The sequence below is a fragment of the Telmatherina bonti genome (assembly GCF_933228915.1).
Source record: "Telmatherina bonti genome assembly, chromosome: 7".
Taxonomy (NCBI): Eukaryota; Metazoa; Chordata; class Actinopteri; order Atheriniformes; family Telmatherinidae; genus Telmatherina; species Telmatherina bonti.
Window position 1 is genome coordinate 37,042,118 of NC_136625.1, and position 17,105 is coordinate 37,059,222.

General features: G+C 47.8%; 1 protein-coding gene across 2 annotated transcripts in view; it reads right to left on the reverse strand.

Moving 5' to 3' along the window:
- Positions 1 to 7,997: 7,997 nt before the first annotated feature.
- LOC306757964 (CMP-N-acetylneuraminate-beta-1,4-galactoside alpha-2,3-sialyltransferase-like) overlaps positions 7,998 to 17,105 on the reverse strand; it is a 74,325-nt gene continuing 65,217 nt past the window's right edge. For both annotated transcript variants that reach the window (XM_079243161.1, XM_079243160.1), the window contains 2 exons: positions 15,965 to 16,111; positions 7,998 to 10,251 (listed from right to left, as the gene is read on the reverse strand). In XM_079243161.1, coding sequence (XP_079099287.1) covers positions 10,162 to 10,251; positions 15,965 to 16,111 — 237 coding nt within the window. In that variant the 3' untranslated portion in view covers positions 7,998 to 10,161. The remainder of the gene's footprint in view (positions 10,252 to 15,964; positions 16,112 to 17,105) is intronic.

A 17,105-nucleotide genomic window follows, 5' to 3' on the forward strand; every position in this document is an offset into this window, starting at 1 on the left:
CCATGCGTCACGCCTTTACGCGGCTCCGGTCCGCGTCTCCAAGAACGCGCGCGCGTCCTTAATTACGCTTAAAAACTGCCAATCTTCTCATTTGGACTCTGGTATCCAGTTCCCAGCACGCGCCGCTGTCCTTGCGTCCACAGCAGGGTACCACAGGGCTCCTGAACGCGTCGCGGGACTGGAGGTTTGTGCGTAAAAGCGCGCGCCTCTCCGCCTGGCAGGGACTGGATGAAACCGGAGCGCGTGCGGCCTCACAAAGCGCTGAGGATTGTCCTTCCCATCCACATGTCTCAGATGTCTTTTTGTTCCTGGGAGCAGGGAGGGAGCAGGGAGGGGGGGTTGTCACACAGGGCGGTCATGGAGGCTCCAGTGGAAGAATTCAGCTACAGGCAGCCTCCAACAGACTTTACCCGCTCCAACGGATTCATGTGGAGCATTTCACCTTTAAATGTGCAGACAGTGAGCGTGGATTGGCCCATGTGCCTCATCACTGGGCAAATGTATCATGGCCAACCTATACCAGGATAAGGCCATCAGACTGGACGAAGGGGGTTCTGTAAACCCTTTCCTGGTGTAACTGCTCCGCCTGAGGTCCATGTGGGCTCCTGGCTGAGCGCCCAGCAGCTCCAGAAGCCCAAATGGTCTGCCGTCTCCACGTGCCTCTGACTGTGTCACCTGCTGTGTAGCCTAAATGATGGGTACAGACCCAGGCCGTGTTTACAGGTCTGTCTCTGCTTTATAGGTCACCCGACTCTCCCCTGCAACTCGCTCACCTCCACCCACCCCCCCACGGACACATGGTGAAGCCTTAAAGCCGAGGCACTCCCTGCAGGGCAAACAGCGAGGACAAAGGCTGAGTAAACAGCTCCTTAGCTTTCTTCTCCGGGTCCTCTCTCTGCGCCGAGGCAAAAACAAATGCAGGGAGGATCCTGCTCTCTGCCACGGCACTATTTATAGCAGCAAGCAACAATGCAACAATGCATACAGCTGAGGAGCCTGACATGCAGGAATGTTCCCTCAGATAATACCGACGAGCTCCACGGTGGAGGAACCCGGATCTAAACGTTGTGACAAACACCTGAAGCGCTCTGGCTGCCAGTCAGACTCCAAACGGTGACGAATGAGAGGAAAGGTTCATCTCTACATGAATCAGCAGTGAACGTCAGTCTGGGAGCTGGTGGCAGCGTTTCAGCAGCGGGTACCACCGATACACCCCAGGGTGCTTGTGGGAAGTGTGCCTGCATCATCCATCAGTGTGAGCCATGCTGAGGAACTTGTTCTGCATTGTAAAAGGGATTTGCTGCATGACACTGTTTGTACACCCACAGTTAAGCCCCATGCAAGCAAAATACACATCTACCTTCAGCACAAACACACACACACACACAGGCGCGCTGCCTCTCTGGCAGCAGCAGCATGACGGCTGCTGTGGAATTTTTCATTTCCTCATAAGAATATAAAACTGAATTTATGAGGAGAGCATTTTTTTTAATGAGAAAATATGAGTCTTTTTTTATTTGATCAGTTTTTCATGTGTTGAAACTCGACTCTGTTCTTTAACACGCCCCCCCCCCCCCCCCCCCCCCCCCCCCCCTCGGGATGTGCACAGAGGTTTCCATGGATACAGGGTGCAGGTTCGGGGATCTGGAGCCGCTGAGCCGGTCCAAGTTGAGGTCAGGATGGGAGCGATAGCAGCGAGTGGGTGGTGATGAGGAGAGTGTGGAACGGCTGTGATCCTCCAGATGTGATGTAAAGGAGGGTTAAAGGTCACTCCTTTACATCCTCCATGCTTTCTCCAGTTTCCCCAGTGAAGGCACAGGTCAGCGCTTGTCCTTCCTCTCTGTCCTTTTTTCCCTGCTTTTCCATCTAAAGGTGGTTTTCTTTTCTTGGGCCTCTTCCAACCTCAGAGTTTGTTTTCACTCTTCGAACGGGGAACTGTGTTTGGCCCCGCCCAGGTCAAATCTGCAGGACCGCCGCTGACTGAGCTCCAGCTCGGGAAGAATCTGCAGCCACATCTCAGAGTGTAAAGCTGCTTTCCTGCAAGCAGCGTCCAGATTCACTCCGTCATCTCTTCATGCAAACAAGTCTTAAAGCAAAGCGTCAGCGTGCGGCTTCATTAGGACCAGACAGACAGACGAGGGGCGGAGCTTAACAGCAGCCTCTCCTGCTTGAAGTCACTTTTATTCTAAAATATCAGGACGCTGAGTCTAACCATTTATATTTGGATGGATTTATGATCTTTTCCTCCCAGTGGAAAATAAATAACATGTCAGAGGGAGAAAGTGAGACATTTCATCATCTGATGGAAAATATGAGCCGATTGTGAATCTGTAAAAAGTAGTTCCTGGTGTTTAGCATTGTGTAGCATCCCCTCCTCTTCGCAGATGTGGAAGCTGCTTATGTCATAGGCGAAAATGTGACCCCAGACCGTCACCATCAGGTTTCCACTTTGCCTCAAAACGTTTTAAATTAGCTTTGCGCCAGGGAAGACGGTGTTTCTGGATCCTGTTCACATACGATGGAGCTTCAACCTGCACGGATCTGTGTGGATTTCAGGCTGAACTGTTTGTAAAAACACACTAAACCAGTTTTTAATGTCGATGAACAGCAGTGTCCACCATGCATACAGAGATTCCTTCAAAATTATCTGACGACATTCTACGCTGTTGACAGAGAAGATTTTTTAGATGCAGTTAAGCTCCATCCATCTTTCCACCTGAGAGACTCTGCTTCTGAAATGCTCCTTTCATACCCAGTGATGTTCCCAGTTAAACCAGTAAAAGCTCCTCCAGGTGTTCTGCTGCCATCAGATTCACAATCAGCTCATTATTTTCCACAGAATGATAAAAAGCCTCAGTTCATCACCGCATCTCCTGGGAAGAAATGTGACGTAATGAGATTAATACGTTATCAGACCGGACTTCTTTCAGAACGGAGCTTTTTATTCTTCTTTAAAGTTAACTAACTGGTATGATACTAACATGACACCAACTCACATCACAAGTTCATTTTGTGGCTCTTTAGAAAGAAAGTCAACTAGTCTAATTACATAGAGCCAGTTCCACTGTAATCTGATTACACTGTGACAGCAGATGGCTGGATGAGCTCGCAGACAGGTCAGGCTTCAGTGTCACAGTCCAGGATGCTTACTGCTGGGGAGCCTCATGTTATGCATTATAGATCAGGTATCAGCTGTCGGCTTGTTTCAGAGCTTAGTTCAGACAAGATGGAGCTTTTCTGGGAGCAGCCTGCAGATCCAGACTCCCCTCTGCCTACTGGACCTCCTCCTCTGCTGGGTTCATGTCCCACACGTCTCTCACTCATTCTGCCTCTGTCTGTCAGGCTTCGTGTTTGTAGGTCACTTTTCCTGCTCCGCAGCATCAGGAGCGAGCCATCCAGCTGTGGAGCCATCCAGCTGTGGAACCATCCAGCTGTGGAACCATCCAGCTGTGGAGCCATCCAGCTGTGGAGCCATCCAGCTGTGGAACCATCCAGCTGTGGAACCATCCAGCTGTGGAACCATCCAGCTGTGGAGCAATCCAGCTGTGGAACCATCCAGCTGTGGAGCAATCCAGCTGTGGAACCATCCAGCTGTGGAACCATCCAGCTGTGGAGCCATCCAGCTGTGGAGCCATCCAGCTGTGGAACCATCCAGCAGTGGAGCCATCCAGCTGTGGAACCATCCAGCTGTGGAACCATCCAGCAGTGGAACCATCCAGCTGTGGAACCATCCAGCAGTGGAGCCATCCAGCTGTGGAACCATCCAGCAGTGGAACCATCCAGCTGTGGAGCCATCCAGCTGTGGAACCATCCAGCTGTGGAGCCATCCAGCTGTGGAACCATCCAGCAGTGGAACCATCCAGCTGTGGAACCATCCAGCTGTGGAACCATCCAGCAGTGGAGCCATCCAGCTGTGGAACCATCCAGCAGTGGAGCCATCCAGCTGTGGAACCATCCAGCAGTGGAACCATCCAGCTGTGGAACCATCCAGCAGTGGAACCATCCAGCTGTGGAACCATCCAGCAGTGGAACCATCCAGCTGTGGAACCATCCAGCTGTGGAGCCATCCAGCAGTGGAACCATCCAGCAGTGGAACCATCCAGCTGTGGAACCATCCAGCTGTGGAACCATCCAGCTGTGGAACCATCCAGCAGTGGAACCATCCAGCTGTGGAGCCATCCAGCTGTGGAGCCATCCAGCAGTGGAACCATCCAGCAGTGGAACCATCCAGCTGTGGAGCCATCCAACTGTGGAACCATCCAGCAGTGGAACCATCCAGCTGTGGAGCCATCCAGCTGTGGAGCCATCCAGCTGTGGAACCATCCAGCAGTGGAACCATCCAGCTGTGGAACCATCCAGCAGTGGAACCATCCAGCAGTGGAACCATCCAGCTGTGGAACCATCCAGCTGTGGAACCATCCAGCAGTGGAACCATCCAGCAGTGGAACCATCCAGCTGTGGAACCATCCAGCTGTGGAACCATCCAGCAGTGGAACCATCCAGCTGTGGAGCCATCCAGCTGTGGAACCATCCAGCTGTGGAACCATCCAGCTGTGGAACCATCCAGCTGTGGAGCCATCCAGCTGTGGAACCATCCAGCTGTGGAGCCATCCAGCTGTGGAGCCATCCAGCTGTGGAACCATCCAGCTGTGGAGCCATCCAGCTGTGGAACCATCCAGCAGTGGAACCATCCAGCTGTGGAGCCATCCAGCTGTGGAACCATCCAGCTGTGGAACCATCCAGCTGTGGAGCCATCCAGCTGTGGAACCATCCAGCTGTGGAGCCATCCAGCTGTGGAACCATCCAGCTGTGGAACCATCCAGCTGTGGAACCATCCAGCTTTAGGCCCACCAAAGTCACGCCTCACCGACACCAGCGAGCTCCGGCTACACCGACTCGACGGTTCTCCAGCCGGTGGGATCCGGATCTCAGGATCTCCCAGAGGCAGCTGGCCGGCTGGGGGCGGTTGTTCCTGTTAGTCTAGCGGACGGGGGGGGGGGGGGGGGGGGGGGGGTGCGCCTGCACCTCCTCAGCTGACCGGGCTCTTATTCTCCACGACAGGTTCCCCACCCCTCCTCCTCTCAGAAGAGTTGCACCGGAGAGGCCACGACCTCCGGGCCTGAAATTTAAACTCCTCGTAAAAAGACCTGGAAAGGGAGGAAAAAACCCATTCAGACACCTTTTTTTTCTTTAACAGTGTGTTTACTTAGTGCTGTGTGAGCTGAGATGAGGGGAAATAACATCCCCGTTGCAGCGCTGCGTCCTACTTTCTGTTTGCCCTCCATGCGACACACCTACAGGTCTGCTGCAGCTCACACCAGACAGATTCTCCGGTTGCGTTCAGGCCTCGGAACTCTGCTCATGTGCAGATGAAACAGAAATGACCTGGTTTAAATGAAGACAAACATGGCAGGAACATGTGTAGCTTGTACAACAATCACTAAATCGCTTTTCTACTTTTTGAAGAACACATGTATATTTTTTTAAATACATTTTAGCTAAAAGGAGGATTAATGAAGTTTTTCTGTTGTTCTTTTACAGGATTTTAAATCCCAGAACAGCTGGGATGTTGTGTAACGTGTAACATAAGACGTGAAAAGTTTCCTCTGACAGCATGGACGGCGTGTCCTGCAGACTAAAGAGGAGAGGGAGCATCCAGCTTGTTATCAGCCTGCATCTCTGATGGGATGGGGTTGCATTAGTGCCGATGGCGTGGGCAGCTTCCACATCTGGGAAGCTCCATCAATGCTGAAACATCTGCTCCCATCCAGACAACGTCTCTTTCAGGGAAGACCTTCCACCATGCTGGACCACATCCTGATGGTGGAACAGGAGAACCGGTCCAGTAGGGCCACGCTGGACCACATCCTGATGGTGGAACAGGAGAACCGGTCCAGTAGGGCCACGCTGGACCACATCCTGATGGTGGAACAGGAGAACCGGTCCAGTAGGACCACGCTGGACCACATCCTGATGGTGGAACAGGAGAACCGGTCCAGTAGGGCCACGCTGGACCACATCCTGATGGTGGAACAGGAGAACCGGTCCAGTAGGGCCACGCTGGACCACATCCTGATGGTGGAACAGGAGAACCGGTCCAGTAGGGCCACGCTGGACCACATCCTGATGGTGGAACAGGAGAACCGGTCCAGTAGGGCCACGCTGGACCACATCCTGATGGTGGAACAGGAGAACCGGTCCAGTAGGGCCACGCTGGACCACATCCTGATGGTGGAACAGGAGAACCGGTCCAGTAGGGCCACGCTGGACCACATCCTGATGGTGGAACAGGAGAACCGGTCCAGTAGGGCCACGCTGGACCACATCCTGATGGTGGAACAGGAGAACCGGTCCAGTAGGGCCACGCTGAACCACATCCTGATGGTGGAACATGAGAACTGGTGTCTGTTTCTGTTCTACTGGGAATAAAACATGGATTCATGAGTTTTATAAACCATTTAATTATGGTTTTATTAACCTTTACATAGTTCCAGCCTACCTTTTTAACATGGATAATATGAACATACACGGTAAAATCTAATTATTTGGCTTTACGTGAAATTCTATGCAACTGAAAAAAGAGTGACTAAGAACAGTTTAGTTTGTCAAAGTTTTAGATTTAACTATAAATTCATGGGATTGCAGGTAAAAATTCAAATTTATCAATGTCATATAAATAGGAATAAGTGCTTTGTAAAACTATGTTTTTATCTTTAACATGATGATTTCATGTCAAACCAAACTCATAGCAGCTCTATGATGCTATGTCTAGATTTCAGAGCTTTCTACAGTGTTTGTGTTGAATACTCATCAGACATATGAGCGCCGCCGTTTTTTTTATCACCTAAACCAGCAGTTTTCCAGCACTCGCTACGTTCGGTTTCCATGGCAACGTAAACGATTGGTTTTACGTTGCCAGTTTTTTTCCACTTGGAAATTTTAGTGATGTCACGGGGAAGGGACTCAGTGATTGGTCATCTTCTGTAGACTCTGCACGTCCACTGGAAGAAAGCCACGCCCACTTTCACTGCTCTGTATAACTACTCCTAGCAGCTGACCAATCAGATGCAGCTTGCAGGATATGGGGAGGAGCTTTCTCTGTTGGCATGTTTCTGGCAGAGGCGGATCTGAGAGGATCAATACAAAATAAATAAAGGTTTTGAAAATGATTAATTATTTCTGGCCCTTCTGGACTTGCATATTAGAATACATAATAAATTATAAATAATAAAATAAAGTAGACTGAAAAGTGCGACATAGAGACGCTTTAAAGTCATTTGTGCTCTGTGAGAACATGAGGAGGGCGGAGTTTCCACTCAAACTGATGTCAGACATGTTTGTGTTGGTGCAGCAGCTGCCTGGATAACTGGATGTGAACACTGTTTCGGTCCAGTTACTGGTGAGTAGAATGTGTTTTTCCTCTGGTGAAACTGGTGAAAGGTGGATTATTGTTGATATCAGGTCAACATGGAGACCAGAACATGTTTTCCTTTGAGCTTTGCAGCTACTGATCAATACTGACAACAGATGATGTTTTTTTTTCCCTTTTTAACCATTTTTAAGAGAAAACTTTTCGATATTTTACTGTGATGATTGGAAAATGGATAAAGCCGTTTGTTTTGGATGTTTTATGAAATCAAAGCCTTTTCTTATAATTTTAAACAGTATTGTTTCATTTTAAGTTAAATGCCAAAGTAAAGGTTTTATGGGTTCATACATTAAATTGGCTAATTATGTCCCGCCATCATCACTATTCCACATTTATTTATTTTAATTATGCTGATTCAACTTCATTTTTTAAAACATTTTGTCTCCAATGTTCATATAATTTATTTCAGATTAGTATTACTAACTAGATTAAAATGAAGTTACATCTACATAATTAATCCTCTTAAAAACAATGTTACATTTATTGTAAAATATTTATGAAGACAATTTCAGTGAAACAGAAAACACAGTCAAAAATAATTTTAGTTCATTTTTATTTGAATTGCTGATAACAATCAGATCAGAGTAAATCAACACTTTCCACGTCTGATGACAAAAAGAAAGCTTTACAAACCGATCAATGAGAATACATTCCGCTGTAGGAACAGACCAAGAGTGATGTGTGTTCAGTCAGTCTGAACTTTTCCAGCATGAAACACAGAAACATGAAAACCCAAAACAAAGATGGCGTCTGCTGCACATCTAGCCTGCAGGTCCGAACCACTGGACCCAACCTGGGCTCCTAAACCTCTGATAACATGGCGGTTCTGGTACCATGTGGTCCTAGATACTGGTCATTTCTGGATACCGGGGGTTTCTGGGTATGGTTTAGTTCTAAGTACTTTGTAGCTCAGAGTACCATGAGGTTCTGGGTACTATATGGTTGTAAATACTAACCATATGGTTCTGGTTTGAATGTGTCTCTGGGTACCATTTAGTTCTGGATACCATGTGGTTCTGGGTACCATGTGGTTCTTGGGACCGTTTCGATGTGGATACTTAGAGCATCTGGAACTCATTATTTCTGTCTTAAAGACACAAACTTTCTGCCTGAAAGTTTTATTTGTAGTTTTTGGGGCGGACCACGTAGAACCACCAGTACTGGGTTCAGGTCTGATGGACCTGCAGGCTACAGCTTCCAGGCGATGCGTTGAGGCACCGGGAGTACCTCCTACACCGCCCAGCACCGCCACATGACCCAGAGGTGTGTGTGTTCCATGTAATGTACATGTAACACGTCACGGAGACGATAGCAGCGGAGAACAAAGAAAAAAAAGTGTTTTGATAACGTTCATGCACGTGAAGCTGAAATAAAATACAGATATTTGTCATATAAGATGCTCTGGTGAAGCAGAGCTGAATACGCACCATCACTATGTAAAGCTGAGGACATGGTTCAGCTGATAACACACATTCAGACCTTCTCAGATTCCCAAACAGGGACCAGGACCAGAACCAGGACCAGGACCAGGACCAGGACCAGGGACCAAGACCAAGACCAAGACCAAGACCAAGACCAGGACCCAGGACCCAGGACCCAGGACCCAGGACCCAGGACAAGGTCAAATAACTGGCCGGAGCTTCATCTCCATAGTGCAAGAGGCCCGGTCACCACACACACTCTCTCACACACTCTCCATGTAGAGAGACGTGTCCTTGTAGAGGAGGGGCGTGCATGGCGGTGGAACCGTAGACGAAGACGGTCTGAAACCGATTCCAGGAAGAACCTGCCCGCCGAAAGATCCAGAACCCTCTGAACAGAAGAACCAGGCTGAGAGCGGTGAAGATCACAGAGCAAAATAAATAACAGAAGCCCGAGGCGGCGGCGGCGGCAGTGGGGGCGGGGCTTGAAGTCAGGAGGATGCAGAGAAATGCATCGTGGGAATTTACATTTTCTCATAAAAATAATCCTAATTTCTCCGTCAACTTGTCACCAGGAACTTGTTAAAGGATGACTGAGGTCGGTGCTTTCAAGCCGCTGCGCCGGAGGAGGATATTACCGACTTCGAGAAGCGACTCGAAGGTTGGCGTTGAAAGAAAGTCGTGAAAATACTGAGAAATAAATAAAATAAAAGAAGAAATGAGTGGGATTTTAATTAAATAAAGTGGAGATTTGAAGGGAAGTTGACACTCTGATTGTTTTTATTCTGGTTGCCATGGCGCCAGGCAGGCGGCGACGTGTCATCCTCTGGAATAAAAGCTGACACAGCACTGCAGTGAGTAAAAACACAGTAAATCATCTGATATTTACACTGAGTGTTGTGAATACATTCAGGCAGCAGAAAGGAGATGGGGGGGGGGCATCTCCCCCCTACGAGGTACGTTTGGCACTGCTGAACCCAACCAACCCACCCTCTGCTCCAACCTCAGATTAAGCGGAGAATGAAGCCAAACTTGGACTCATTCTGGGGGGTTGAAGTGGTTAAAGCGGGAGTCCGGCACGGCTTCGACCAGATCCAGTCCTGAAGTCCATTCCGCCCCCTCCCGCCTGTGTGAGCAGCAGTCTTTGGTTCTGAAGGCACGTGAGTGCGTCATATGATAGTCTCCTGTGATGCAACGACCCGGCGACCGGCGGTTGCTGCGAGCGCCGTCGTCTCCACGGGCCAATCCGCCTCCCAGATTCCAGTTCGTGTCCTTTGGGAATACCAGAGGAAGACTGTGGGCGGAGAAAAGTCAGATGCCGTTGGTGAGATCTGCGATGACGTTGGCCTTTACCAGCTTACGGAGGAACTCCTTCTCCTTGGAGATGTTGTGCGTCCATGACTGCAGAGAGAATCAGAGGAAAGAAGATCACGCCAGGAATTTGCTAAACACCAGATTCTATTCTTATCCACTTTCACATGACCGGGTCAAACCTATAGACTATACATAAAGAGATGGGCGGAGCCTCAGTGACGTCATGGTGGATGATTGACAAAGCAAACATTGACAGCAAACTCAGAGCTTTCTGTAGCTAAGAGCTAACCGAGCTAACCCAGAGATAACAGGAGCTAACCAGCTAACGGAGGTAAGCGGGCTAAAGCTAAGTCACGTTGTTAACTGGCTAAAAACCGCGGTTGTTCTAGATTTTTCTTACTTGAAGCGGGAGATCAGGTACATGTCAATCAAAAGGACACGCCCCTAAATATGCCGAACTTTGAGAATAAATTACTTTTAAACGGGCGAGTTAGAAAAAAATTTAAATAAACCTGACCTATTAAACCTAAAATGGATTTTTGTACCAGGCTGTAAACATGTTTATTCCTGCTGTAAACATGTTTATTTCTGCTGTAAACATGTTTATTTCTGCTGTGAAGTTGGTCTTTTTAACATGGGAGTCTATGGGGATTTGTTCTGTTTTGCAGCCCCTAGTGGATGAAGGGGGGAACTACAGTTTTAGACACTTCTGCATAGGCTTCACTTTAAACCACCAGAGGCTCCGTCCATCTTTCATATAGGGTCTATGGGCTAACTATTAGCAGGCTAACCCTGGAGAACGTGGAACCGTTGTGGAGCGCTGCGGAGCGAGAGCGCCGAGCTTTCCACCATATTCCACCAGCAGACTTTGCGTCATGGCGCCACAGCTGGTGTAGAGCTGCTTAAAATGCTTCATAAAAAGGCTTTAAAGTGAACAATAAACCAGCAAATAAAAAGCAGGACCAGTGCGACCACGTCTCGTGTGCCGCTCTGTTGCGTCAGAGCAACACGATACAAAGCGATGCGGCTTTCCTCCTCCAAGGTAAATGCGTGTTTTCCACGCGGTCATTTATTCAGTCACACCGTCTCGCACAGAACGGCTTGGTGATGAGGAAACGATGTTTCACAATGCATCTAAAGTGGACATGTAGTCTTTTACTGGCAAAATCCACTGGTTTCCATCAACTGGTTTCCTGCCTGATCGGTCCGCTCTGGATTGACAAGGTTTCAAAGCAGCAAAAATAGAACCGACGCGTATTTTAGAGAAGCGGAAAGCGGTTACGCTTCAGAACCGCCGTGCCTGGTAGAACCAGTCCTTTTACTGGTGCTGCCGCGTCAGTGTTCCGCAGCTGCAGCGGCGTTCGCCACAGCAAACACCATGACTGCACCGTGACGGGACTTAAACTTTGTCATGATCAATACTTGGATCAATCAACGTCTTCATTACAGAGCGTCCTGTACAGGTCCTGGTCCAGGTCCAGGTTCAGGTCTTGGTCCAGGTCCAGGTCTTTGTTCTGGTCCTGGTCCTGGTCCAGGTGTTGGTCCTAGTGCAGGTTCAGATCCAAGTCCATGTCTCATTCCAGGTCCTAGTCCAGGTCCAGGTCCATGTCCTGATCCAGTTCCATGTCCAGGTCTCAGTCCTGGTCCTAGTCCAGGTCCAGGTCCTAGTCCAGGTCTAGATCCATGTCCTGATCCAGGTCCAGGTCCTGGACCAGGTCTTGGTCCTAGTCCAGGTCCTAGTCCATGTCCAGTTCCTGGACCAGGTCTTGTCCTAGTCCAGGTCCAGGTCCTGGACCAGGTCTTGTCCTAGTCCAGGTCCAGGTCCAGGTCCAGTAGCCGTTTCCTGTGTTTTCTCAGAGGAATCCAGACGAGTTCTGCAGGATTTATTCGTTCAGCAGGTTGAGTTGAAACGAGACTTCCACTTTCTTCCTTTAGTTTAGTTTTGTTGCAGTTTTACACATTTAGAATGTCGACAAACAAAAGAAAAACCTTCAACGTTTAAAATGTTAAATTAAATCCTGCTCTGCATTAAAAGATACGTTGTGAGTATTTTTACTTTCCGTGTGTGTGTGTGTGTGTGTGTGTGTGTGTGTGTGTGTGTGTGTGTGTGTGTGTGTGTGTGGAGGGGGGGGAACCGGGAGGTTAAAACGGCCGCTTGCTCGCTGTTGCATTTCCTGAACAATGAAACATTCATGTGGGGGTTAATAATGTCGTCCTGGACCTGAGATCCTGGACTGTGTTTAACATATTCCCAGAGTGCAGACATGACTGTGTGTGAAAACATGTCTGAAGTCAAAGCCAGGCGGCGCTTCCTCCCGCTGGCCGGGAGGTTTCAGGCGGACCAGCTGACGTGTAACCAGACCTCGGAGATCCTGTGTGGAGCGCTGCGGTGAAGAGATGAAGGAACCAACAGACAAGCAGACGAGGAAACATCCAGGAGGGATCCAGAAGAGGAGAGAGATCCATGAAACCTCCTACGATGGCGCCGTGGGAACAATGAGCTTCAGTTTTACTGAAAAGGAAACGAACCTCCTGAGGGAAGGGTCCCGTACCTCTAGTCACCATGGCAACCACTTTCAAGAAGAGGAGAGAGATGCATGATGGGAAAACACTGCTGCCCGAGTCCAGACAGACGGATCAGTGGATCCAGAGAGGTCGACAGCAGACCTCTGGCCATCCCAGCATGGTTTCCATGGTTACGCCTCAGGTAAACATGTCGTCTGCAGAGTTTCTGCGTCGTCAGGCAGATTCTCTAAAATCTGCTGAACAAATAATTCTCAACTAAATCCGTTCATTTAACTCACGAAATGGAAATAATGGGTGTGTGTGTTGGGGGGGGGGTAATATGTAAAATCACGTTTGTGGTTTCTCGTCTTGTGGCGCAGCCTGGAGTCACATGACCTTTATTCCCTCCACCCCCATGATCCTGATGTATCTCTGTTCTTGTCTGCTACGAGGCGGCGCCGGTAAAACTGTCTGCGTGCTTTAAGTTTTACTTTGGTTCTGTGTTATTATTCAGTCATTAATGTTACATGTCTGGATGTCAAACCTTGGACGAGCTGGCTTGAACTTTGAATTTCCCCCTCGGGGATGAATAAAGTCTCTTTGATTTGATTTGATCAGTAGAAATTAAAATATTTCTAAATATAATTAAATAACTTAAAATGGGTGAAAGTGTGATTTTTATTTTATTTATTTTTAGGGGGAAATATATTTATTTTTCCATCATATCATGAATTATCACAGAAGTCACACCACCTTTAGTTCCTACAGCGCTGAAGGTGACAAAGCTGTCTGCACTCTGAGTCCGTCGCATCCAGTCAGCCATTAATAAAAATAAAAAGTTCCAGTTTTTTATTTGTTATACTTGAAAGTCCCGTCCTTATTCTTATTTCTTTTATTCTAAAGTCAACGTTTCCCCTCCTGCAATAAAAAAAGTTCATTCCATCTGTTCTTACATTATTTTAAATTTATGACAAACAACTTTTTCTTTTTTTTTTAATCTCAATTCTATATTTCTATGAATTTTTTTAAATGAATTTACTTTGATGTATTAATTTAATTTCACATTTATGTTTGAATGAATTATTTGAACATATTTAATGTTAATTTATTTAATATTTAGATATATTTTGCTGTACTGAAGTAATTTTTATCTAATTTTTTACATGTATTTATATGTATTTAGTTTTAATATGAGTGTAATAAAAGCATGTCTTCATGGTAGCGTGGCGTTGCTACGATGTGTGGTCTCCCGTCTGACTGGCAGCGACTCGCTTTTCCCTTCTTTCAAACAGAGGAGCCCAAGTGTTCCCATCGACAGGCTGATGATGACAGTGTTGATGAAGATGATGATAATAAATGCCGAAGGTTTTCTGGGAGTTTAGACAAAGCTTATCATCATTCTGAGCTCATGGTTTACAAAGCTCCACACAGAGGTGACATTGCTGCTCCCAGCAGCTCCCAGTGTAAACATGGAGACGAAGGCGTGACGGAGAGGACACGTCTGTCGTGAAGCCGTTCAGCGTGATCGCTTGCATCATGACAGACTGATGATGTCATCTTCAGGTCGAAATGAGAGCGATCGATGCTGATGTGTTTTTATTATTACTGTTACTATAACAACCGTTTCACTGTCAATCACCTCTTCATCATCCTCTTCATCAGGACCTTCTAGTACCAGGTCCTCCTCTTCATCTGGACCTTCTGGTACCAGCCTTCCTCTTCATCAGGACCTTCTGGTACCAGGTCCTCCTCTTCATCAGCACCTTCTGGTACCAGCCTTCCTCTTCATCAGGACCTTCTGGTACCGGTCCTCCTCTTCATCAGCACGTTCTGGTACCAGCCTTCCTCTTCATCAGGACCTTCTGGTACCAGCCTTCCTCTTCATCAGGACCTTCTGGTACCAGGTCCTCCTCTTCATCAGGACCTTCTGGTACCAGGTCCTCCTCTTCATCAGGACCTTCTGGTACCAGGTCTTCCTCTTCATCAGGACCTTCTGGTACCAGGTCCTCCTCTTCATCAGGACCTTCTGGTACCAGGTCCTCCTCTTCATCAGGACCTTCTGGTACCAGGTCGTCCTCTTCATCTGGACCTTCTGGTACCGGTCCTCCTCTTCATCAGGACCTTCTGGTACCAGCCTTCCTCTTCATCAGGACCTTCTGGTACCAGGTCCTCCTCTTCATCAGGACCTTCTGGTACCAGGTCCTCCTCTTCATCAGGACCTTCTGGTACCAGGTCTTCCTCTTCATCAGGACCTTCTGGTACCAGGTCCTCCTCTTCATCAGGACCTTCTGGTACCAGCCTTCCTCTTCATCAGGACCTTCTGGTACCAGGTCCTCCTCTTCATCAGGACCTTCTGGTACCAGGTCCTCCTCTTCATCTGGACCTTCTGGTACCAGGTCTTCCTCTTCATCAGGACCTTCTGGTACCGGTCGTCCTCTTCATCAGGACCTTCTGGTACCGGTCGTCCTCTTCATCTGGACCTTCTGGTACCAGGTCTTCCTCTTCATCAGGACCTTCTGGTACCAGGTCCTCCTCTTCATCAGGACCTTCTGGTACCAGGTCCTCCTCTTCATCAGGACCTTCTGGTACCAGGTCCTCCTCTTCATCAGGACCTTCTGGTACCAGGTCCTCCTCTTCATCAGGACAGTTTAGTTGGTTAAATTTAGCACCTGGTGCACATCTGGCCTGTTTTCTGTTTTGATTTTGGTTAATTTGATTGAAAGACCAACGTACAAACCGACAAACCAGCTGTTTGTGTGGAAGAGACTAGAAGTATTGTAGAGCAGTCCAGGACCTGTTGTTTCCTCTTTTATCAGGGGAAGAAAACCATGTCGCAGCTCAGTTTTTCGCTGTTTCACACCAACTAAAAAGTCATGTTCAACACGTTTAATGAGTGAGTCTGATGAATAAAGTGGAGCATGAGGAAATAAAAAGTTCCAACTGACGCCCCTCTTTTCATGGACTGGGTCTTTGCTCTCACATCTGAAGAACCACCCAGCATACGAGGAGCCTGAATAACAGATCCAGTGTGATCATCAGGCTTCAAAGTGCCATACATATGGTTGGAACCTTTGAGAATTCTTGGACTAATATCACCATCAGCCTAAATACCGAAAGCTTTGTAGTGAATGTACTTTGGCTTGAGGCCAAATCCCCTCCCGCGCTCTCCTTCACAGGAGTGGTGGTCCCTCCTAATCAAATACTACAGTTATTTGCTTCTTTAGTTGTTCCTTTAAGGCAAAACATGCCGATAATTTGATACATCTGGAGTGAAACCGGCCCGATGTCCACTCACCTCTTTAATGGCGGACATCTTGACAGTCTCGTAGTAGTGCAGGGGAGCGTGGGGCGTGTTCATGTCGTAGCCGAAACCAGCCACTGCCACCTCGTCACAGTTGTGTAGTGCCATCGTTATGGCAACTGTTCCCAAAGTTGGAATGTTCTGCAGTAAAAACAGAGATGTGGTCACGCTACACTCACGCACAGCAATGGCATTTGTTAACAAGAGCAGACTGCATGCCTCCATCAAGGCTGAGGTTAAAAAAAACCTTCAGATCTGGAACAACATCACAAGTTAATCACTTCTTCACTTGATCCACGTCGAACCGACAATTAAACCTTCATGCAAATCAGTCCATACATCCTGCAAACAAACAAACAGCCACACAACCACATCTGTTCCTCAGACGGGGCAATTCATCCAATTTTATTATCAATCCGGCTCCTTACAATTATAGAAACAAGATGATGGAGATAAAACACGGAACCCTGCTGCTTTAACTTCCCGACTGCCAGGATGCATTCAACGTTTCGTTAAAACAAAAGTCTTTTGATTCCCAGAGTCAGAAACAACAAAAAGACTTTTTAAAGATAAAAGATGGCGTCGGCGTTCAGTCTTCACACTCACAAAGACACGGTCAGAAACACGAAGGGCTACATAAAGCATACCAAAAGCTACGTGGAGAACATGAACAGCAACGTAAAGAACATAACAGCAACGTGGAGAACACAAACAGCTACGTGGAGAACATGAACAGCAACGTAAAGAACATGAACAGCAACGTGGAGAACATGAACAGCAACGTAAAGAACACAAACAGCTACGTGGAGAACATGAACAGCAACGTAAAGAACACAAACAGCTACGTGGAGAACATGAACAGCAACGTAAAGAACACAAACAGCTACGTGGAGAACATGAGCAGCAACGTAAAGAACACAAACAGCTACGTGGAGAACATGAACAGCAACGTAAAGAACACAAACAGCTACGTGGAGAACATGAACAGCAACGTAAAGAACATGAACAGCAACGTGGAGAACATGAGCAGCAACGTAAAGAACACAAACAGCTACGTGGAGAACATGAGCAGCAACGTAAAGAACACAAACAGCTACGTGGAGAACATGAACAGCAACGTAAAGAACACAAACAG